At 36.7% G+C, this 25,263-nt stretch overlaps 1 protein-coding gene and 1 non-coding gene across 2 annotated transcripts in view; one reads left to right on the top strand and one right to left on the bottom strand.

Moving 5' to 3' along the window:
- The window catches only part of LOC140164878 (uncharacterized), a 29,704-nt gene extending 7,118 nt beyond the window's left edge, over positions 1–22,586 (top strand). The window contains exons 4-18 of the mRNA XM_072188255.1: positions 476–614; positions 3,210–3,360; positions 3,678–3,815; positions 5,526–5,608; positions 7,594–7,782; positions 8,145–8,329; positions 8,871–9,003; positions 10,396–10,632; positions 11,163–11,297; positions 11,565–11,755; positions 12,867–12,972; positions 13,542–13,733; positions 15,825–16,015; positions 17,100–17,277; positions 17,547–22,586. Coding sequence (XP_072044356.1) covers positions 476–614; positions 3,210–3,360; positions 3,678–3,815; positions 5,526–5,608; positions 7,594–7,782; positions 8,145–8,329; positions 8,871–9,003; positions 10,396–10,632; positions 11,163–11,297; positions 11,565–11,755; positions 12,867–12,972; positions 13,542–13,733; positions 15,825–16,015; positions 17,100–17,277; positions 17,547–17,647 — 2,349 coding nt within the window. The 3' untranslated portion in view covers positions 17,648–22,586. The remainder of the gene's footprint in view (positions 1–475; positions 615–3,209; positions 3,361–3,677; positions 3,816–5,525; positions 5,609–7,593; positions 7,783–8,144; positions 8,330–8,870; positions 9,004–10,395; positions 10,633–11,162; positions 11,298–11,564; positions 11,756–12,866; positions 12,973–13,541; positions 13,734–15,824; positions 16,016–17,099; positions 17,278–17,546) is intronic.
- On the bottom strand, positions 21,375–21,447 carry Trnav-uac (transfer RNA valine (anticodon UAC)). The gene has a single exon. It is a non-coding gene; the product is annotated as a tRNA-Val (tRNA).
- Positions 22,587–25,263: the final 2,677 nt, after the last annotated feature.

The following is a 25,263-nucleotide window of genomic DNA, read 5'->3' as shown; positions in this document are numbered from 1 at the left end:
CATAACCAAGTAAACATACATATGTTTCATTTGTAACACTGCATTTGGGTCCTGCTTTATTTATTTGAGCGTAGTGAAAGTAAATGTAAAAAGTGGCTCAACTTACCCCACTCTCCCCTACTGATCAAATGTCTGTGACTTTTCTCATGGCATGACAAGTTAGGCAAAATTGACAAACATGAAGCTTTTCTTGCCATGCCAATCCATGCGGACACCATTTGCAAGGCAAATATGTTACAGTTAAGATCAGGTGCAAATGTGTGGTATCAAAGTTAAATTTGTGTGAACCGTCATGTACAATTGACACACAAGACATTTGCCCACATGTTCCATGCAAAACTTATTGAAGAACATTATTCAGCACTCTACTAATGTGACAGTATATATCCACCTATCTTTTGGACATGTTGGAAAATGCATATTGCACATTTTGACCCATTGAGAATTTTGTCTATTTTCTCCATTCTCATTTCAGCAAATCAATCGTGATATTGGAATCACTGATTTAGGAGATCACATTCAAATCCACATTCAGGGGCCAGATGAATCGGGACCATTTTACTCTCCAGCGACAGTTGCCACACTTGCCATGACAGGAATTGATCAAGCTTATGGTATGTTTTTTTTTTGGGGGGGGGGTGTTTTTTTCTTTTTTTTCTGTTTATTCTGTTTGCTTGTTTGTGGGATTTTGTTCAGCCTTTTGTTTTGAACAATGAATATAATGAAGTCCATTGACCTTTTGGAAACTAGCAAATAAAAATTTAATTTTGTTTTTAGTATCCACTAGTGCTATCATCATAGCCTGGCGTCATAGAGTAGGTCCATTATTTTGATATGGTGGTACTAGTTTTGAACTATTTAGCATGGTTCAGTAATCATAGACTGTAATGTAAATGGTTTCCTTCAATACACACATGCAATACCAGTTTTTTGTATCAATAGTATTGACAAAAAAACTGTGTCTCCACAGTTGGATAGCCTGAGTAAAATCTCAATAGGGTTGGTCAAATGTCGATGATCATGGTTGCTGGTATTAAACATACTGGTGTGTGTGTGTACTTTTATTTTGTTCATTGGCTTTTTATTGATACCTTTAGGAATATATTTTCTAATCTCACTCAAAAATACACAAATTATATGAAACTTGTTGTTGTTAGTTTCACACAAACAACAATTAACCAACTACCAACAAGAATACATACAAGAGTGCAGATAATCCCCCAACAAAAAACAGATTCTAACTTTTACCTGAGTTAAATAGGTCATCATCAGCTACTTTAGAATTCCTATGTCAGTTATTTCAGACCTCATCAATCATGATGATTTACCACAAGTCCTTGTTAATTAAATTAAATATTTTTATTTTATTTATTTCCTTATTGGCCTACTGTTCAAAACATTGACATCTCAGTAGTGTATTGTTTCAATATTTGATCAAAGGGAATAATTCTGGAATACCCTGCATACTTCGAACCCTAATCCTAACCCTAACCCTAATTATAACCCAAACCCTAAAACACAGGGTGCACAGGGTATATCGCTCATTCTACAAAATCCGGTGCCAATCCACTGTAAAAATTGAAAAAAATAAAGTTGTTCAAAAAGACCTGCTTTTTGTGTTTTTTTAAGAGCAAATATATCACTACTTTCAGATGTAAAAGATTGTCAACACCACTTGTATATTTTTCTTTCAGGACTTCATGATGTTTTTTAACACTAAAACTCAATGTAATGTGAGCAACGTTACCGGCTACAAAATGGACTGGTTTTACTTAATCCAATGTCATAAAAAGCAAACGAAAGATCACTTGAGTGAAATGTAACACCGATTTCACCATTTCATAGAAGTTTTGAAGATGCATAAATGAGTGCGTAACGTAGCTCACAGTAACGTAGTTCACGGGTTTTTTTGTTTTTGATGTGATTTGCGAACGTTAGAATGTTATGTCGGTTAATTCTAATATAAATGGGGTTCGATCACTGGTACCTATCACATATTATTAGGAAGTACTTGTTATACAAGTGCATACTATGGAATTCTGGTAACGTAGCTCACCAATCTTAACATGGTCGGTCGAAATTTCAATGTTTACAACATTTCTATGCCAAAAATGCTACAGCATCACGATTTTTACTGTTATTTTTTAAAACCTATAAGTGTTTCCTTTCAAAAACCGTAAACTACGTTGATACCTCTGTTTTACGTCTTTCCAATAACGTGTGTTAAAAAGGGGTAACGTAGCTCACAGCGTTTTCGTGGAAAGTGCAATTTATTTTAGAATTACACAAAGACGTTTTAATCACTAAAAATAATGTTGATATGCAATATGATGACGCCTTATCTAATTAAAAACAACAAATATGTAAAGATATCGCATTTATTCAAAGAAAATATTAAGGATCAGATTTGACACTTGAGCAGTGGAAACGCAAATTTTAGCGATTTTCGAGCCTTTGCAAGGGTTAATCAGGCTGAAGAAAGCATTTAAAGTATGGACAACTATATATGTCCGTGTAGATCTCGTTTAGTTCTACCAGAAAAACAACATATTTGATGCCCTAAATGCTCGACAAAGTATTTGTGGACCAAAGAATGGAAAAAGGGCTATTGGCACCGGATTTTGTAGAATGAGCGATATATCAGCATTATAACAATTAAATATAGCACCTAATTGTCCATATTTTATGTGTTGGGGGTTGCAAGCTCATAGGAGGGGGATGGAGGGTTGAGAAGCTAAACTGTTGCCAAAATAGTTTTGGGTATACACCCAGGGGATTCAGCCCTACCCCAGACATATACACCTGTATTAGAATTGTCAGCCCGCCCCTTTCCCCACGCATGCATATCTGTAAGAAGTTTCACCCATCCCCCAGGTATATGCAGTCTGTACATGTGTATAAACCACTTGACATCATTGTTTATCAACAAAGGCGAGGGACTGGTCTATCGATATGCTGAAACGAACCGCTTTAACTGTTCAATGACTTTCTTGTACTTTATGAAATGTGGTAGGCGATTTAAAATGCACATGCCCTGAGCAAACTGTGATGCGTATATATACACACACTGCAGGGCAAAGAACAATGGAAATTGCCATAATTTGCGCACATACTGCCGGGCAATTACGTCACATGTCAAATGGTCTATAAGAATTAAGTTATCTGCATAAGAAGTTTTAACTTGTTTATCAATACACATCTATTGTCAGATGTGGTTGGTGCAGCTTTATGCCCTGCAGCTGAGTCACCAATACTGAGTACAGCTGGTGATATCTTCCCTGACAGTGTTAGCACATTACAAGAAGCTGTTGGTGGTTTGGAAGAACCAATATCAAGAGATAATGTGGAAGACTTTGGCAAGTAAGTATTAGTATATAGGTTATAGGATCTTAAGTTATACTGACATTCCAATATTACTAACGGGTTTTAATAAATGCTTCAAACAAGAAAGTCCAGACTTGTTTGAGCAGGCCTGGGCATAGTTCTAATATATTTTGTGTTAGCTGTAGTATGATACCTCACTCAACAATTTATGATTGGATGGAATTTGGTGAACTTTGTGTATTCTGAATTTGCTAATTTTTCAAGTCACCAATTTTTAAACATTTCCTGATGCTTTTTGTTTGTTTGGATGGACTTTTTTTCTGAGATATTGTTTACTTGTTATTTCTGTGCAGACTTGCCCACTACCCAGCTAGTCACCTAGTATTTCAAGATACAGAAAGCAGCAGTTCCTGGTGTGGAAAAGAAGGTAATCCTTGCTCCAGTTGTGCTGCTATAGTAGGATTTACTCCCGCATCTACTCTCAACTTAAGGTAACAACTTTTGTTAATGATACTTCATCAATGTTTATATCAAGACATCCAGTGGCCTAGCATCATAGGGGCATGGGGGCATGTGCTCCCCATCAATCTGAAAATTTAGAAAATCCCATAGGAAAATAGTCGAAAAATGGCTTGTGCTCCCCCCCCATCATACCTGGTGCCCCCCAAATCATGGTCGGTGCCCCCCCAATATGATGACCCACGCTATGCCACTGAAGACATCTCTTCATTGGTTAATTGGACTAGCATGCACACTCATGCCATGCAACTCTCTATTCAAGCAGAAAGGCAGGTCAAATGGCTAAAAAGTCACCCAATTTTTCTCTTAACTATTGGTTTCTATGGGACAGAAAACTACCAAAAGTAGTTGGAGTCACTGTTGATATGAAAAGAAAGTCACCCAAATTGTTGGTTAACTATTGGTTGTTGTAGGACAGGAAGTCAAGTGGAGGAAATGTTCAAAGGTCACCCAATTGGGCTACCAAATCACAGATTTGGCAACCCTGCTTCAAGTTGAAGTTTGGAATATGTACTGATATGTGTTTTGACAGGTTATAGATTATATTCCAATTGAACCGATGGTGGGACTTTCCCTAATTGCCTATCAACATACTACATTGGTTTACAATATAAGAACAAATACTTCCTGGTATCAGCATGGATATCTGAATAGGCTACTTTACTTGTATCCATTCATGGTTTATGTGTTAACTAGAGTTCATATGCTTCAAGCATAAATAGGTTTTATTAATTATTAAATGAAACAAAATTAATTAATTATAATTAATTAAAACATGTACAGGGTGTCCCAGAAAAAATTAGCAGGTGAATCAATTTGGACTTAACTCGGGATATAGGCATCGGAATCCAAAAACAGTTTGCAGTTCATCTTGTTCTGCATCTTATACGGTAATTTAACTTGAATCGGTTGACTGACTGCAAAGAATTAAATTAGCAATAACATAACACATGTATCAATTCACTTCATTCCAAGTTTGAAAGAAAGATCATTCAACACAATGTGCACTAGTGCTTAACATGTCACTTTATATTTTGTTTGGTGAAATCCTTTTTGTCCTTCGTAAAAAATTTATTTCTTGCAAACATTTAATTACATTTTGTTCAAATTTGAAAATAACTGCAGGATGTTAAAAATGAAAGCTTGCACGAAAAATGATGCTTGGTACTTACATTTAATATAATGTTAGTATAATTATTGCATAAAAAATTATTGCATATCAATTCCAGCTGGCTAAAAAGTTACAGTTTTCTCGCACATTAATGTTTTTAGAATATTTCCAAGAAATGGTAGTGCAAAAATTAAATCAAAATAATGTTGCATGATAGCAAAAATCACATGTAAAGCTGTAAGCATATCATTGTCAATTGTCATTCTTGGCTCAAATGTTATTTTGAAAGTTAAAATGTAGCATGTATGTCATTCTAATCAGGCAGAGCATGGAATTAAGGTTTTTATCAAAAGATGCATGTCATTTGATTGCTTGATGCAACATAGATATTCTAAGCATTCAGAGCATGAAATTAAGGTGTCAAATTATCAAAAACATGTTTTCCTGTGAAGATTTCACAGTCGGATAACAGAAAAATTTATATAATAGAGGTCTGGATAAGAGAAGTTGGACTGTATAGTTGTACAACTCCAATGACTTCACTCGATCTCCATCTTGTGGTTCCTTTCAGATGTGCAGATAGAACAATGACCTATCGTCTCATGAAATTTCTAAGAAGTCTTGGCAAAGCAGTATCGTTGGAATGGTCAGGAGGTAGGAACATGGGATGCAAAATGCATGGCTATATGTCATTTGAAATGTGCATGATTTTAAAAGGGCATTTCGTGATCCACAGCATCATCCACTCACTTTTCTCAAAAAAAGTTGAGATTTTTATACCACTGGAAAGCTCTGGCTACATAATGTACCAAAAAGTTCTTACAGATTAATTCGTTTAGCAAAAATATCATCAAATTTGAATATCATTCTGGTGTACCAAAACGAAATTACAACAGTGGCCTATGGAGCAGTGTAATATACATAATCATGCATAACTCGCAAACGCAAAATCAGAATCAACTGAAATTTTGGGAGTAAGCTTTTTTCATGGATATCTACTGAAAAATGTCATAAAAAGAGGATGCTATAGGATCACGAAATCTTCCTTTAAGAAACAGATTGTAGAGGTACTATATTTTTCAAATGGAATTGACCATAGTTAATTATTTTGAAACTCTCAAGTTACTCCCCATATGGCTTTATTGGCTTAATCTATTATATTACACAACTAGAGTGAAGTTTCAAATGGAAGGTTCCCAATTCAGTGTCTATTCCATTTGAAGTTCATACTCCCTCTGTAGGATAAATCTTCTACATGGGGTGTGGATTTCAAATGGAATAGCCCAATATTTGTTTGTTTGTTATTTTTATGCATTTTTACACTGCATTTTATTATCTCCCCAAGGCAGGAGACAATGCAATCACTTTTCCTGTGTGGCTAAATGTATTTGCTGTCATAGTCATTACATCATCACCTCGGATTAAGACATCCATGCATACAATTTGAAGTGTTTTGGTTCAAGCACACTTCAAGATCAGTCCCCTGTTTGCCATGTTTACCCAGCATGGCCATTGACCAATTGGATTTTTGGAAACCAACCAATCAGTATAAAAAAGAAGATAATAAATTCTGACAAAACTGTAGGTTTTGATATATGCAAATGATGTAAAATTCTTTTTTTCAACACAAAGTCAATAGGAACCGTGCATGAATGGGAACATGTCCTTGAACCAAAGTTGGCATACTGGCTGTATTATGACATATCACATCCCCGATCACATCATTTAATGGCAGTGAATTTGCCAACAAACGAGGACACACACACACTCACACATTTAAACCATGGACCACTATACAATGGGTGACTGTCTTCAGTTCATGGAAGTCTGCAAACGACTGTAATTGCATAATATGCAACATATTGTGTCAATGGCATTTGTTAAATACGCCTTCTATTGTACATGAGATATAATGTCTGCAGTTCTGGATAAAATTCCATACACACAAAAATACACAAACCAACTAGAGAAAAGTGTCTGCGTTTGGAGGCGATTCACAGAATTCTAATATACACAAGAACCGGTAATCCCTATACCGATGCGTGGCAAACGTAACCGTCCCGGCTGAAAAATGAATCAAAAAAGGTACGGCAAGAATTTTTCGCATCACGCACGTCGAAGTTCACATTTCAATGTGCAAACTGTAGTTAGGATAATGAAAACGACTGGTAAGCAAGTCTACTAAACGACCTCAAAATCTGAAGGGAAAAAAATGGTGAACCGTCGCCGGACCCTTTGCAGAACTAATACAGCATATTTAGTTAGCCATTGTCAACATGGGGTCATCGCCAGGAATATTTTCCTTAAATAAAAACTAACACCTCCGCTATATATGTGGTATTTCACGATATAACGTTAATGGAAAGGAAAGGGCAAATGTTTTTGTGTTTCAATCTTTATTTTGTATATTCGCTGTCGTAGTGCACGTTAGAATATGACCGTTGCTAGGTCAACTGGCTCACGCTTTCTTTGTTACGAACCACTGATCAAAATGATCACAACACAAAGCCTATGGCATATCAAAATTCGGAACAGGTGTATGAGCCCAGGCTTGAACCAGTAACCAATGGTTACTAACATGCACTACGACAGCGAATAAGCTACTGTTTGATTATTTTCTGTACTTTACCTACTTGCAGTCAAACTTCAAGTATTAGAAGCATGGGATGAACCACACTCAGCCAGTCCAACTGGTGATCAACCTGAAGGCTCACTGCACTATGAGGGTAGAGCTGCAAAGGTAACCACTGATGATAATGATGCAGGGAAATTATCTCGTCTCTCCCAACTAGCGATATGTGCTGGAGTAGATGCTGCACTCTTGCAGGGTAGGTACAGGCCTGTAACCAGGATTTATTTACCAGGGGGCTGATTTTGGACCTTTTTAAAACAAATTGACCTTTTTTGACAAAAAAGGCATACAAAAACCTCACTTTTTTTAGCTTGCTATACTCACAAATGGGACTTATTGGGTTAAAAGGGGACTTTTTTGGCTTTTGTTGATGGGGGGGCATTCCCCACAGGTTCGGGCCTGGGTAGGTATCTCAACTAGCAATATTAGGACTGACAGGATCATGATGCAGGTATAATTATACCAATAGCAACAATTGTAATGAAATGTTGCATTAATACCATTCATCCTTTTCATCCTTTTGGAAGTTTTTTAACCACTTATATATTTCCTCTCCAGCTGATCATCTTGTCATTGCAGCATTGAAGCAGAAAGGTACTGAGACCAGAACTGTGACCTTTGGTGACAGCCAGGAATTAGTAGAGTGTGAACCACCTGCAGCAAATGGACATATGTATAAGCTGAGAGATGAATTCAGTGAGACAGAGGCAAAGGAATATCCATTGTTTGACAGTGCTAATAGAGTAAGTGTACACCTGCAGCAGAGGGGGGTTGTCATTAACCAGTGGCCTATCACCCACGAACAGGGACTTTCAAAAGTACCCAAAGCAAGTATCTTTCATATAAAGTGTGAAATGGACCCACAACAATTATTACGCAGTTGTTTTCCTACCCTAAACAAATATTTTTACTGTTATCAGTTATGAGTCGCAATGAACACACCTTAAACCACCGGTAATGACAGTCAACATGGTCAAGATGCTTGAAAAAAACCCTACGAAAAAGCACATGTTTTGAGGAGTACAATGTCACTCAGAATTAATTTTAACTCATTTTAGTCAACATCTTGGTGCCGAGTTTAGCTACCCTTTTTGAGTAACATATGTGTGATTAAGGTACCCTTTTCCCCCATTTTTGCTGTTTTTGACACCATTTCTTAAGCGACCATCAAGATCTGAAATGGCCATTATTCTGTGTCAAATTTGCTAAGAAATTGTATGAATAAAGGAAATAAAATGACTTCAAAACTATATTTCTAAATTTGATATTGTTGTCCTGTCACAGCATGACTACAAACTGGGACAAGAAGTAACTTTGGGAATGTTTGTGCCACGTGATGGTCGTTACCTGCGGCTGTCCCCTCACATTGTTAGCTGCTTCCAATCTATTGTCATAGCTGAAAGGAAGCATGGAATAGGTAAGTGGGGAATTGCAAGCGGTGTTTGCAGGTTCACACCAAGACAGTTAAGCGAATGCCCTGGTGCCGTGTGTCATTACCGCTCATGCACTGATCAACCACATGATAAAAAGATTTGGGAAGCACCATAAGAAAACTAGGCAAGTGGTGGCAATAAAGTTTCGCACCACGTACGTCGAAGTTCACTTTTCAAAGGGCGAACTGTTGTTACGAAAATCAAAAACGACTGGTCTACTAAATGACCTCAAAGGTCAAATCTTCTCATTTCGTCTGTGAAAAATAAAATGACGAAATTGCAACAGTGACTGTCACCCTTACGAGTGAAAATACAGCTTATTTAGCCAGTGTCAACATGGGGTCATCAGTTTGAATATTTTCCTAACATATTGGACTAACTCCACAGCTATATGTTTTTTCACAATATAACAGTAATGGAAAGAAAACTGAAATTGTTCGTCATTTTTCGGCACAAAAATTTTTGGCAAAAAATGATGTCACGAACATAAACAACAATCTCCTAATTAGCATAATGGTCGCAATTCCTCCAGCTAGCTCGTCCTGTGATTGGTCCTTTAGTTATCTAGTTTTTATTCTATATATATCGCTGGTTCACACAGCGTCACTCTAAATGGGAAATTTTAGACATTTTCAGAAAGGAAATGAAGCAAAAAATCCATCTAGAATGTCAGATTTCTAAAAAATGAGCAGTGTTTGAGAAAAGTGCCAAATTTGATTTTCCATGCCATTTTTTTTTCGTTCACCATAACAACTGACCTTAAATTTCAAAATTGATAAAAACTGCAAATATGTGTTCTAAGGACACAAAATTAGAAAAAGTTTTCTCAAATTTAGAATTTTTTGTTCGTTTTAAAAATAATCAGCATTTTCAACTCACTCCCCTATAACAAAATGAGTTGTATTCCCTATAAATATTTCATATAACATTTCACCAATGTTTTGGTTTCTTCCCAATTCTTCCATCAATCAATTGTAACTTTTCACACTTTATTCTAATATTTTCATTCACACTTTATTCCAACCTTTTCATTCACACTTTATCCCAACCTTTTCATTCACTTTAATCCAACCTTTTCATTCATACTTTATTCCAACCTTTTACACACTTTATTCCAACATTTTCATTCACACTTTATTCCAACTTCTCTTCTTCTTTCCGTTACTGTGCATAAACCTCCTAGGAGTATACTCGCACCAACCTTTTCATTCACACTTTAATCCAACCTTTTCATTTATACTTTATTCCAACCTTTTCATTCACACTTTATTCCAACCTTTTCATTCACACTTTATTCTAACCTTTTCATTCACTTTATTCCAACCTTTTCATTCACACTTTATTTGAAACTTTTCATTCACTCTTTACATCAACAGATCCACCTCTTCAAGTTTGCAGATCTTATTACAACCAAATGGAAATTGACTCAGAGATTGACATCTTTGATAAGAGGTATCCTTCCAGTGGCTTAGGCCTATCCATGGAGCTGAGTTTTGATTGCAACAGTACATCAGATCACTCCTCCCCACTGGACCTCTATGACCAGATGCAGATGGTTATACAGCAGTGTGCACCTATATTTTATAGGGCAGATGGAAAATCTATGGGCATTGGTAAGTTGGTTGCTTTTGCAATTTGTAGTGCTTTTTATTATTTTTATTGATGTCAAGGCTAATACTGGCATGAATAACAAACTTTTATTTGTATTATTATTTTGACAACATGGCACCAGCATCACAATTCTCATCCCTCTTAACCATAACTTGGAACGCCCCCAAGTTTTTTTTGCTATTGCAAGGGAAAGAAGATCAAAATGAAAAAAGAGAGAAGATGAACAAAGAAGCCCCTTGGTACCCCGGGATTCGAACCTTAGACCCTTCGCGTCCCAACCACATGATCGCCGACCGGTCGCCATAGGAGTTTCCATTCATGACTTAGGGTGATTGCGTCATGGCATCACATGAGATGTATACATGCTCAACAGGTTTTCTTTGTTGGATAGGGTTAGGGTTATAGGTATATGTGTATTACCCCATCCCCCCATGTCAAAAAGAAATCTACACCACTGTACTTTCCATGTACTATAGAACTAGAATGCCTCCTCACCTCATTTAACCAATACTATTTTTGTCTTACCTTGCAGGTTTATATAGCAATTTCATTGCAGTAGACATGCGGCCAACTTTTAAAGCATGGGCAAGTCATGAAGACCTTCTTGAGGGTGCCTCAGCAGCAGAGTTCCAGGAATATTTTCAGAGATGGGCTAATAGAGCTATCCGTACGTTTAGTATATGTGCGACATACAGCTAGTGTATGGGAGGAGTATAATGTGACATGATCAAGCTAAATGAGTTATTTGTTGCTAATATTGATTATGAGATAAAGCCAATAATAGTATTCAACTTCCTTTGTATTTCATTGTTCTGAGTAACTCTAAAATGACCATATCTCTGGAACCATAAGTCCATTGGGGATGGGTATATTTTACAAAAGCTCTCTTCATGTCCATTTAAACATTCATTATTTTCTGTCTTATTTGTCACAGAGGGCCGCATCGTTGATCCAGATGATCCAGAGCAAGTGTGCAAAACAACTACCAAACCCGGTAGACAAGATATCAATTTTAAGCACGCTTTCCCAGAAAAAACATTTATTGATAATACTGATCCAAACCGATGCATTCCCAACAGTAATACAGCATTTTGCACAGACACCTACTCACACAGACTTAAGGAGGCAAGTGCATTTTGGCAAAATACTGTTACTCTTTAAAAGGCGTAAAAGGGCTATTCCAGTTGAAATCCATATACCCCCTATGGAAGACATGACCTTATTCTCTCATACAGGGAGTGTAGATTTCAAATCAGTCACTCATTCTGGTATTAACCCCATTTGAAATTCACGCTCCTTGTGAGGAAGATTAAGGTCATATCTTCTTCATTTTTTGCCACAACCATAAGGTTGTCTATCCTTCCATTCATTCCATCTGAGCATGCGAGTGCAATTTGTCAGAATTGGTAAGGCATACCGTGATGTGATTTTATTAGGTTTTATCGCAAAATATGCTTAATTAAAAAAAAAATTTACCCCCAGCTCCAAGTGAAATCGCCCTAGTTAAAATGATGTGTGTAGCTTTGGGTCAAGATCTGCATAACCTGAGAACCGTGAATTTCTAGGTTTTTTTTCTAATTTGGACTTCTTTGGACATATTTACCTTGTTTTAAAACTGAAAAGTGGACTCTTTTGCAGAGAGACTTTTTTTTGGGGGGGGGGGGTGGGTGGGTGCAGCAGCAACCATTCTCTGCATATGGGGCTGCTATATGTATATAAATTAGCATCTAAATCCCCCACTCAACACAAAAGTTGGTAACCAAATAGCGCGGAAAATAGGTAATTTTTTACCAGTAGCGTAGACCGCGAAATTGGCAAAATAGGAGGTATTTAATTTGCACTGTCCGTGAAATTTGAATGTGAAAGCAGCAAAGTAAGGGGTATTTAATTTGCACCTTGAAATTTGGATAAAAAGGGTACTTGGGAAAATCCAGTAATTTTATGTTAACATTAAGCGTTATTGAAAAGGGGTGTTTGAAATTCTAGTCATTGAAAAAGTGGTGTTTGAAATTCTAGTCATTGAAAACCACAAAAAACGGGTTGTTTTGGGCCAAATTTGAAAAAAGAGGGTAAATTTGATGAAAAATCATTGCAAAGGGGTGTTTGAAAAATTTGGTAACTCACATGGTTGCCAACTTTTGTGGTGAGTTTGGGGCTGGGATCTAAATTCAGCCATGAGTGGTAAGAAGAATATAAGTTACTGAATCAGCAAACAAACCTTTATGTTTGATTACAGGTCAACAGGATCTTTACTGAAGTGAAACGCAAGCATGTGTTACGTGAGAGTGGTTTAAAGAGTGCATTAGAAGCATGTATGAAGAGTTGTGATGCTTGTCAACAAGGTAATACTATATGTCATTCATGTGTGTCGATACAATCATTCCTGTCTGTCTACCTGTCTGTTGTCTTAGATAGACAGACAGACATAATGTTGGCTATTTATTATACTGGGGTCTTTAAATATGCTGCACAAGGATGTGCCACACAAACTTTTGCAAGTCATCAGTAGAGTAATTGTTCACATAAGTATGTGCCCAAATGAGCCCAATGAATTGGTCTTCATTTAAAACCCACCCATCAATATACCAAAGTGGCTGAAAAGGTACTCCATAGTACATCCCGTACACCTTCAACCAGGTAGAACCCTGGGGGTAGAACCTGCTCTAGATTTATTATATTCCTTTTTCATGTGCTACACTTTTTCCTTGAATTTTGTGATACATTAAATTAATTACTTGGCTCCAAATTTGCATCATTTGGACTTCTTTCTGGGGGGAATGGGGGAGGGGAAAAGTGAAATCTTGGGCAGATGTGAACATGTGTCTAAAATTTGTCAATTTTTGCTTGAAACTATGATTTTCAGTGATAGTTTTTGTTATGATCTTGCTGATGATATATCTTTATCATGCAGGTGAAATTTGGAACATCAAGGTTGAAGGTTGCAACAATTTCCTTCACTGGGTGCAATTTGGGTTCCTGAATGACTACACTGAGGAAACACCAGGAGATGATGTCAGTCTCTACTTGCAGGAGAGTGTGGATCTCAAGCATTATGCATGTCATGGACACTGTCTTAATAAATCACCTCTATTCTCCCTCATGGGTAAGTTTAGTTTAGTTTAGTTTAGTTTAGTTTAGTTTAGTCAGTCTACCTCCAGGAGAGTGTGGATCTCAAGCATTATGCATGTCATGGACACTGTTTTAACAAATCAACTTTATTTTCCCTCATGAGTAAGTCCAGTTTAGTTTAGTTTAGTTATGGGTACTGGCTTTGGTGCTTATGCTGGGAAGGTGAACAGACTTGTTGTATGGGAGGAGTGGTGGATTCACCCCCCCCCCCCCCATCAGCATGGGCGTCAATCCTGGGGGGCACATCCCCCACCTTTAGGCAAAATGGCCAGTTTTTGTACTTTTCAGCCACTTTTTGACAATCAGACCGACTGTCCCCCCACACTTTAAGCCGGAATGGCATTAAACCCCCAAGCTACATTATATACAAGGAATCGTCTGACCTCAAAAGAGAGATGACACTGGCCTGTGAACACAGGCATTAACCTATACGTTTAGCAGGCATTAACCTATACGTTACGTTACGTTACGTTACGTTACGTTACGTTACGTTACGTTACGTTACATTTAGTTTAGTTTAGTTTAGTTTAGTTTAGTTTAGTTTAGTTTAGTTTAGTTTAGTTTAGTTTAGTTTAGTTTAGTTCAGTTCAGTATGTATTCAGTTAACTAAGATATAAGACAAAATGACCCCATGATGTTCTTATTCTGTTTTGAATAAGTATAAATGTGACACAACCTGGTCACAATTTTGAAAATTTGAAATTGAGATAAAAGGCAAAAATATGGAGTAAAAAAACAATAAAATACATAAGAAAATAAACATTTCAAAACTTTAGAACTTTAGAACCAAGTATGCTAGACCTTTCAGTAATGTTTGTATAAGGTAATAATTATGTAACTCAATTGTGTCACAAATAGCTGTGGTGTATTCATCCCATTACCATATTACTGGAGGAATTCTTGTATAGGCCTAGCCACAAACAAATGGTGGCAACTCATGCATGTTAACCAATCAGAGCATTTGTAATAAACATATCTGTCATCTGGCAACAAGTGAAAAATTAGGGGTTCATTCATATATTTTCATGACTAAACGATTGTTTATGCCCGAGGGCATAAACAACGTTTAGTCATGAAAATATATGAATGAACCCCCGCTCATACATACGCAACATTCTGCTTGCTGTTATTTCCTCCAAAACTAAAAATACCATCATTTTAAACTAAAACTACCAGTTCCTTATCATTTTTAACAGTTTCTCCATCGCTAATTGTAAGAAAACGCTTTCTTGCTCAGTCCATCGTGCTTGGACGCCAGCGAACATCGCAGTACATCACTCGCGCTTTGCGTAAATAGCACGCGAACATAGACGCATAATATCCTACTCGCGAAGCGTCCATCAGTTCTCATGCGGCTTGTTTATGATCGAACGCCGGGCATAAACGTTGTTTATGCCCGCCTATCGACCAATCACGCATGCTGTTATATAGCGAGTATGTATGAACATTAAATAACTGATAGGAAAAACAAGTCTTTCAGATTTCACACCACCAAATAGTATTATACGGTTGTGCGCCCTCAATGCATTTCTCAGCCTAAAGTAAGCATTAAAATGAGCAGAGATTTGCATAACTTTGGCTAAATTTGGATTGGTCATGATTAGTAATATCAAATCCTGCAAGTGTACCACAGATGGGAGAGATCGAGTATTTTTTAATGATTTTAAGCAGTCGTTTCTGTACAGAAACACTGTCATGATTTTGGGGGTAAATTAGGTAATTCCCGAACATCATAGACTTTGAGGGCCAGTCGTAAAAAATAATGACGGTCAACCTATATTTTAATCCAGTCAGAGGAATCAGGCTAGGGCTAATTTCAACCATCATAGCTGTCGCTAAGAACTGAGTCGCTCCTGCGAAGAAAAAATGACGTTTTCTGGAGGCGAATTTAGTACATATCTTTATGGGGATTTATTTGGTGGTGTGATATCTGCAGCATGAACGGTGCATTTTGCATCTTGGCTAAAGCACATCTGGATGGACAATAAGAAAAAACAAGAGAAATATTATACATTCTTCAGCAAATATAATAAGTTCTTTCTTAATGTAATGCTTGTTTTATCAGTTCCATCAACGGAGAAGCGGTACCGACCCAACCCAGATGAGAGCATTGAAGAACGTCTGTACTCTACCGCTAACAACCCACTACCTGTCATGGAATTAATGCACCAAATATACGCCATGTCTGCCAAAGGTATCGTCAAGGTCTGGGTTACTAATGAGAAGGAACTTATCACCCTTAAGGACCCTCTAAAGGTAAGCTTCGTCAGTGAAATCCAGGATTTGAACATGGGCCTTTTGGTTGTAGAGAGCTATGAAAACTCATTTCCCCCAATTGTTGGCTAAAGAGCTACAATTTTGGGAGTTTTACTCAATTGAATCTAATAAAGTGGAGCATGATCCTCAACTGGGGAGCTTTGGAACTGCCGGAGGGCCTGAAAAAGGGACTCTGACTGCCGCATATACCCATACCATCACCGTACAGCCCAAGTATTGTGTCCTTGGAAAGGCAGGTATACATGTATGTGTGCATGCATCTGTGGGTGCTCTCATATACAGTAAAGGGAACAATCATGTGTTCATATTCACAGGCCGAATTAACTGCCCATAATTTCTTTCAAAGCGATTAGACCAGGATTTTTTCCAGGGGCATGGGGAGATTAAGGCAAAGTGAATTTCAGGGGGTTCAAATCCAACAAATTTTGCGCAAAAATGATTGCAAAATGTGGAAAATGTTGTGATTTTTTTTTCATTTGACTGGGGTGGGCCAAGGGGGGGGGCAAGCATGAGTTCTGACTAGGGGCATCCCCCTCCATGGCTCCACCACTGGCCAGACTCCACCATGTAATGCTGCTGCGGGGGAATCGCTACACCTCCACAACGAGTCTGTTACCTTCCCATCCCAGCAATGAATAAAGCTCCATTTGTACACCTGGGTGGAAAGAAGCAATAGGGTGAAGAGCCGTACCTAAGTACACAACACATTGACACCACAGGGATTTGAACCCACAGCCTCAAGCTACCTCACGATAATGAGTTGAAGTCTTATAGTCCGTATACCTTCTAAGAGTCAGTAAAGTAAAATCTAAATTTTGAGATTTTCTCAAAAACTGTTAATTTTTGCAGGAATCTGTTAGTGTTATGCTAGTTGGATTCCTAGCATCATTTCCTTTCTGAAAATGTAGGCTATACTTTTATATACTTCTCATCATTACATTTAGAGATAAAATAAAAAACAATATCTAGATTACTGACTCAAGGAAGGTATACAGACTATAGGCAGCTGTGCAATAATGATAATTCTATATATCTTAAATCTTGATTGTTTTTCTTTTTCCAGCATGTTTGCTTGTACAACAAGAACATTACCAAGGTTGAGATCTATGTGGGTCAATCATCCAACAAAGGGACAGTATCAGGTGTTATGCAGACTTTCTATGCTGAATGGGTCAAACAAGGATGCCCACAGAATGCACGCAAGTTCCTTCCACCATTCACTGTGGCAGATCTTCCACCTCGTAAGTTTGTTTTGTTGTTGTTTGTTCATCAGTTGATTGGCCAATTGAGTAGTCAATCATTTGATAAGTACTCATTCTCTCTAGAGTATTCTCTCTCTCTCCCTCCCTCCCTCCCTCCCTCCCAAACCTATAGTTGTGAGGAGCTCAAACAAATAAACTAGTTCTTTGGGGATTTAAGTTTGTTACTAAATCATGATTAATCAATACTATGAATTTGTGAAATTAATTTGTATTAAGAGCTGTTTTGATGGTTTTGTTTTTTCTATTAGATATGTCAAAGAGGAGCGCTGAGTTTGACATGCGTGAGCAGATGCTGCATCATCATCGTAACTGGGAGAACCGTTGGCTCAATGGCCACCCACTGATTTAAACTCTGACCTATGAACGTATATATGAATGAGATTAAAGGTTGTATGTCATATGTGTTGATTTTACCTTAAATAAACTTAATATGATACAAAAATTGAATTTGAATATGTAAAATTATTAATCAAATAAAATAATTTTATATTAAATAATATATTCACATGAATAAAATCTAATGTAGTTAAACACTGTCTTTCATTAAATCATAACATTCTAACTAAATATTTGAGATCATTTAAGGTCTTATTATACTCAGTCTAAAATCACTCAGTGTAAAGGTGTAAATGATTTTGGGTTTTTATGGTTTTGTCAAGCAAAGAAAGTAGAAATCAGCTTGGTTATGTACCATGGCTCAATGCCCGTAGCCAGAATATTTTTGTGGGGTGCGGATTTTCCAAATACAAACCTTTTCAAGAAAAATCGTCAGATGCAGATTTATGGGGGTGGTATTGCCCCACTGCACCCCCAGCTACCGGCCTATGTGACACCTTTATGCCATACTATATCGAGTTAGATCCATCATAATCAGCAATGGCACAAACTTCACTTCTTGTAAGTCACAAAGAAAACATTAATGTTTAGTATATTTTATTTTCTTAAAATTACCGCAGCTTATGATATGGTTTACTATAGTTAAAACTTCACTTGTTGCCAGTCACAAAAAAACATAACTGTTTATATTTTATTTACAAATGCTTGCTGCAGCTTTTAATGTGATTTACTGTAGTTTCAAGTTTAAAAAAAGATGATGTTTATATTTTATTTTATTTTCTTACGCTTAACTTATAATGTCATATGAGTTATTAAAATTTTATTCAGCAACAAAGAATATATCAAGGAAATATTGAAAGACAAGTTTATTTGTGCTGGGATAGCTTATCAAGCTATGACCCCCCTAAATTATGTAATACAATAATGTAATTTACAAAACCAGCAAATTGGGAACAGGGCAAAATATGAAAGGAAGATGGTAAAGCCGACTATGCCAATTTTCAGCCTGTTGTGGCAGTGATATCAACACGGTGTGGGCTGTGGCAACTGCTTCACAAGCGCATCTATGCAGCGTCTTTAAGCGTGTGTAACTGCGCCCAATGAAATGCGCACTGATGTCACTGCCACATCAAAACTAAAACAAATAAGACTAAACTATTAATATGTAAATGTGATTTACTGTGTTTCAACTATTCTATTTTCGTACATTTACTGCAGCTTAGGCCCTATTAATTTGAAAGTTTGTCTCAGAGCTCCTCTGATGTTCAATATCTAATGCAAAATACAATAATATTTTGTTTTTAATTTCCATTATAGATATATGTGACTCGGCATGAGTAAATGAGACACTTTCAGGGAAATATCAAAATTGAGATATTAATATTTTTGTAATCTGTATTAAATATTGAACATTTTGATACCAAAATTAACATACTACAGTATTCCTATCAAAAGTTATGAATGATTAAAGATCATTTTGTTGCCAACATTTATAAATTTTGACCTTGTTTCACATTTATGCTTATATATCAAAATGACTTTTTGCGCATTCCGCCTCATTTACTTATACTGGGTCACATATATATCAAAATGGTGTTTAAAATTTAAATTGTCATTTCGGTTGCGGGGGGGTGTCGGACAGGGGGAGTCATATGAAGCTTCGTCGCTGAAGCTAAGAAACGTAAAGTTACTCATTTTCAGTACAACTGACTGAGTATGGAGCTATGCCACTCAGCTAAACCAGTTTCATCTATCGTGGAATCAGTTTACAATTGCCTATTATGACTCAACGCAGTTCAATCTTACGCTATCATGTACATAATCCGCGACAAACCTGCCGAATTTGGCACTATGAAATAATCACCGCGACAAGTTTGGAGATGAAACCTGTCAAAAATCGGCTTTCAAACTACTCGATATAGACTCGATAACGCTCACCTGCAGATTACCTGTATGATGAAAAAGTGATCCTTATTTTTAGCTACAAAGCATGGCAAAAACGCTCCTTTTAATCTCCAACAAAATTTTGTTTTTCTCAAAGTCTTGGGCACCGAGGGGGAGGGCAGTGTTTGCTGAGTTTTGAAATGAAAAATATTGGCACTACTTTTTCAAATGATACGTGATTTTTGCGATTAGTCCGCTAAAACAGATTTAAAATCGTTTTTCTGCATATAATTTTGTCGAAACCATCTGAGGTTTAATATAGCATCAAAGAAACATATCTTGGACACATATTGGCTGAAAAATAAAACAAATATGCTCAATTTCGATGTTTTACAGGGACTATAATGACCTGCACCTTTTGATCGCGGAATCTACACTTCAACAAGGGACAGTGCTTCGGCAAAAAATCGCCAGACAGTGTCTGACCATGTGATGATCGTTTTGTAACTTTTATTTGCAAAAATCATTACTTAAAGAGCAGGGGGTGACTTGCAACATAAATAATAGGCCTACTTTTTTTTTAAAGATTTTGGCAAATATTATGTGACCCAGCATGAGTAAATGAGGCGGAATGAGGGAAATTACACAATTGAGATATTCATATTTTTGTAATCTGTATTAAATAATGAACATTTTGATACCAAAATCAACATACTACAGTATTCCTATCAAAAATTATGAATGATTAAAGATCATTTTGCTGTCAACATTTTATCAATTTTGACCTTGTTTCACATTTGTGCTTAAATATCAAAATGACTTTTTGCGCGAAGTGTCTCATTTACTAAAATCGGGTCACATATTTGATCTAAGACTTACTGTAACCTGGTTTGATTGTAATACTGCAAATAATGCAACAAAATAAAATCACATGTACCAAAATGTATGATTAGAGTGTTGTGTTCTTTAGTTTATGCTGTCAAGACACACAAATCACCAATTTAGGCACATGTAACCTAATAATATTCTGAATTTTTTATCTGTCAACTGCAAATCACATCTTTATTTCATTAAGGTAAAATTGAAAAATAAAATTGTTTCTTGACAATTCAGGCATGACTAAAGTGCACACATTTTCTGATGAGCATGGGAGCTTTGAGACAACTTTATGGGACCTTATTTGATTTACAGTAGTTTCAACTTCACTTGTTGCCAGCCACAAAAACTGTTTATATTTTCTTTTCTTATGATTACTAATACTACTATTATACTTATAATATGCTGTACAGTAGTAAACAGCTAGAGTGGAATGCAATGTATAATGTCTGTATGATAGCCTCTTGCTTAGCCAAATACAAAGTGCATATAGTATACTCAGTACTGGTAATTCTATATTTGGATAATTGAGTAGCTTTCTCCTTGAATTGAAACGTGTGACACTTTTGGTGTAAGTATCTCTGTTTTGTTTTCATTTCGGGATGTCAAATTTTAAATATATTTTGTAATTGACTGTATATTAAAATATAACATTAAAAAAAAGTTAATAGTTTATGTAAAACTATAGAAGCACCAAAGTATCGCTACAGAGATGTAATTTACTTTGGAACCAGGCAGTGGTGAAGCCAGGGGTTCAGCTGTACTCCCTGTTGAACTAACATCTTGCCTCCTCTCCTCCCCTCCCTGTCAGCCACCCCTCCCTGTCAGCCACCCCAATTATATTTTAGATTTACAGGCCTTTGTTGACCATTTTTTACCACTTTCATCCAATTTCAAAATACCCCCAGCCCCTTCTGGTAAGGTAATGGAAACATAACATGCATAGGCAGATATACCAGAGAAAAAACTCTGGACATACCTGCCTGTGCGGGGACTTGAACCTCAGACCTCTCGCTTGTAGGGCGAGCGCTCTAACCACTGAGCTACACAGACTGTCCCTGATAAACAGGACTCAAGTCTGGTACTTATGGATATGAGCAGTCAAGGGTGAACAGTACAAACAACACATTACAAACAACACATTAGGCAAAAAAAAAAAAAAAAAGGTTTGTCTCAAAGCTTGCATGTGCGTTTGTAAAATCGCACGATTTGACAAAAAAGAAATGCAGAAATTTTTTTTATTTCAAAATTTTTAGTTTTTTTAGTTTTTTCCAGGAAAAATCGGCAAAAATCAGACTTTTTTTTCTCAAAATACCATGAAAAAAGTCAGGAATAAGGAATTAAAAAAAAATCGCATTTCGCATTTGTTTTGAAATTTCTTGTGAGCTTTGAGACAAACCTTTTTTTTTTTGGCCTTACACACCAGTGTTCTCTGGTATATCTGCCTATGCATGTTATGTTTTTTAAATGTGCTAGTTATTTTCTTATGTATTGGATCAGGTGTTTTGGTGGGGTTTTTTTCATCCTCTTTTTTATAACAGTTTATTTTATACTAATTTTGTACACAAAATGCTTATTTTAAATTGGTTGCAGCTTATATTGTCAGTCAGAATTAATAGGTAAATTTTCACGGGAAAATTTTCTGGACACGTGACACCCATGGGTGCAGACATATTAGCATTATGGAATTATCCTCATTTGATGCAAAATAAGTTACTTGTCGCAAGTTAATAATATTATGGTAAGAGTTTCCGTAGATAAATATTTTTTCCGTAGATAGATAGTTTTGAAATTACGTTTTGATGATATTGTGAAGAAATTAAGATCACATAATATTTAATAAATTTGCAATGCACTAATTTCTATCAAAATTGCGGTCAAAAATACTATTCCAATTCAAAATTACTAAGACTTGAATAGCGAGGTCACCGCCGGGGTCAGAGATCAGGCTCGAGGTTACACTCACATTGATACGCATTGGTCACATGTCCAGAAAATTTTCCCGTGAAAATTTACCTATTAATCTTGACTGATTGTGTAGCTGAATTTAAGATAATTAGACTGGTATAAAATATGAAATTAAAAAGTAGAAGATCATGAAACTTGTATCATGAAATGTATCATGGTTTGTACTCAGTGTGTGAAAACACTAAACCAACAGTGTCTGGAAAGAAGCATTAAAAGAACAAAAAGTATCCAAGACTATTTCTTCTTTGTGTCTACCATATGACAATAGATTATTGACTCTTTGGGTTCTTGTGCTTGTACGAATATTCATTTATGACTTCATGAATATCTATTTGTAACTCGTGCATTTTCAATCATTATTATTCATTAGTAACATCAGGGCCGTTCCTAGGGATTTTGGCGCCCTAGGCAAAATCTCTCCCTGCCGCCCAACCAAAGCACACCAAAAGGTGTTTAGGGGGTTACCCCTTGAAAACTCATCAGTTTTGACCTATTTTTATACGACCATTTACGACCGTTTTCCTCAGTGGCATAGATTGCTTTTTGACATTGAGGGATGGGGTTTAGCAGCAGAACGCAGGCCAGCATGTGCAAGGCATTGCAGGGAAACACAATCAGAAAGGTACACAGGAACTCTCTTGAAGAGGGATTTTTAAAACCACAGTGACTAAAACTTTGAAAGTAATGCACTCTTCAATATTCATAAGTGACATCATGAATATTCAAATACCTTATGAATAGTCACGCATTATATATTAAATTGTTGCTTTCTTCAGTAGATAGTATATCTGGCTACATATAGGCATTTATTGCTGTCTTCAGTAGCCAACATCTGGCTGTATGTAGGCATTGCTGTCTTCTGTAGATATCATCTGACTGTATATAGTCATTCATTGCTGTCGTCAGTAGATAGCATGTGGCTGTATGTAGGCATTTATTGCTGTCTTGAGTAGATAGCATCTGGATGTATGTAGTCATTTATTACTGTCTTCTGTAGATAGCATATGGCTGTATTCAGGCATTTATTGCTGTCTTCAGTAGATAGCATCTGGCTGTATGTAGTTATTTATTGCTGTCTTCAGTAGATAGCATCTGGCTGTATGTAGGCATTTATTGCTGTCTTGAGTAGATAACATTTGGCTGTATGTAGTCATTTATTGCTGTCATCAGTAGATAGCATCTAGATGTATGTAGGCATTTATTTCTATCTTTAGTAGATAGCACCTGGCTGTATGTAGTCATTTGTTGCTATCTTTAGTAGATAGCACCTGGCTGTATGTAGTCATTTGTTGCTATCTTCAGTAGATAGCACCTGGCTGTATGTAGTCATTTATTGCTGTCTTCAGTAGATAGCATGTGGCTGTATGAAGTCATTCATTGCTGTCGTCAGTAGATAGCATGTGGCTGTATGTAGGCATTTATTGCTGTCTTGAGTAGATAGCATCTGGCTGTATGTAGTCATTTATTGCTGTCTTCAGTAGATAGCATGTGGCTGTATATAGTCATTTATTGCTGTCTTCAGTAGATAGCATCTGGCTGTATCATGATGCAGTCATGGTCCATGGCAAAGGCGATTCGACCTTTGTGGCATTAAACCCAGTTAACAGGAAATTAATCCAGTAAATCGATTCAGTAAAGCAAATAAGCTCATGCATTCGATCACTAACGGCAACAAGCTTCGGTCGATTACCCCAGCTGCAGCGTGTGTAAACTCTAATTTGCATAGAGGCTGTACGTGAAATTATTGATTGGCTCCAAACAAAGGATTTGAACCGGTGCACGTAATCATGGCGCAGTGCAGTCCATTCAATCAAATGTTGTCATCAACCTATTTGATCGCAGTGCATTGTTATGTGTGTGAGACGAACTGTCGCGGTTGATTGCAATCAAACAAACAATGTCTTATGTATTACTTTGTTCCGTGATGAAAATCGTGATGTTTTATTCAATCACTCTTGAAAAATGTATTTCCTTTGTAGGCCTATTACTTTGTTTTGTGATGAAAATCGTGATGTTTTATTTCATCACGCTCTAAACAATAATTATAGTTACATGCATTTCAAGAAAAAATCTTATTAAAACGGTAGGCCCTATGTTGTTTAGAAAAAATGTAGAAAGTGATGATGATGATGATGTCGATGATGATGATGATGATGATGATGATGATGATGATGATGATGATGTCTCCAAAAGTATCCCGGTTTGTTTTTCTTGCCCTAAATCGTGCGTATCTATTAATAAGGCACTTCAATAATCAATAATCAGTCACGTGACGGCCTCCACTAACTAGCTACTAACTTGGGTTTATGGGCGCTGATATTTCATGTTCACTGTCACTTATTTATCAGAAAAGTGCGACCATTTGTCAATCACCTACAGTACCCAATTTCGGCATACTATATCAGAAACTCATCATGATGATTGCCAGAGAATAGTTAAAATGTAGCTTGTACCGTTTTTTGTGGCATCCTTCAGAAGTGAGCGGTCCGATACCAATATTTTCGGTCAAATCTCCATTCAATTAACACGGGGAGTTGGCTAGCTATGCCTTGCCCTCACTCATATTTTACAAAAGTGCGACTATTTCTGAACATCTAACCTAGCTGTAATTTTAGGTCATGTTAGAGAAATATATTTGCTAGAAGTTTGGAGAATACCTAACATATTGACTGGTTATTTTTCACACAGTGATGTTAACTAGCCAAGTGCCCATTCTTCCAACGTAGATCATTTGTAGGGGTCACGCGTCAATGGTGAGAGCACTGTGTATTGTGTATAGGAAAACGGACAGTAACTGCAGTATGTGTAGTCATTTATTGCTGTCTTCAGTAGATAGCATGTGGCTGTATGTAGTCATTTATTGCTGTCTTCAGTAGATAGCATGTGGCTGTATGAAGTCAT

The sequence above is a fragment of the Amphiura filiformis genome, chromosome 11, assembly GCF_039555335.1.
Source record: "Amphiura filiformis chromosome 11, Afil_fr2py, whole genome shotgun sequence".
NCBI classification, from domain to species: Eukaryota; Metazoa; Echinodermata; class Ophiuroidea; order Amphilepidida; family Amphiuridae; genus Amphiura; species Amphiura filiformis.
The sequence above is the reverse complement of the archived record's forward strand: the minus strand, read 5'-3'. Positions and strand labels throughout refer to the sequence as shown.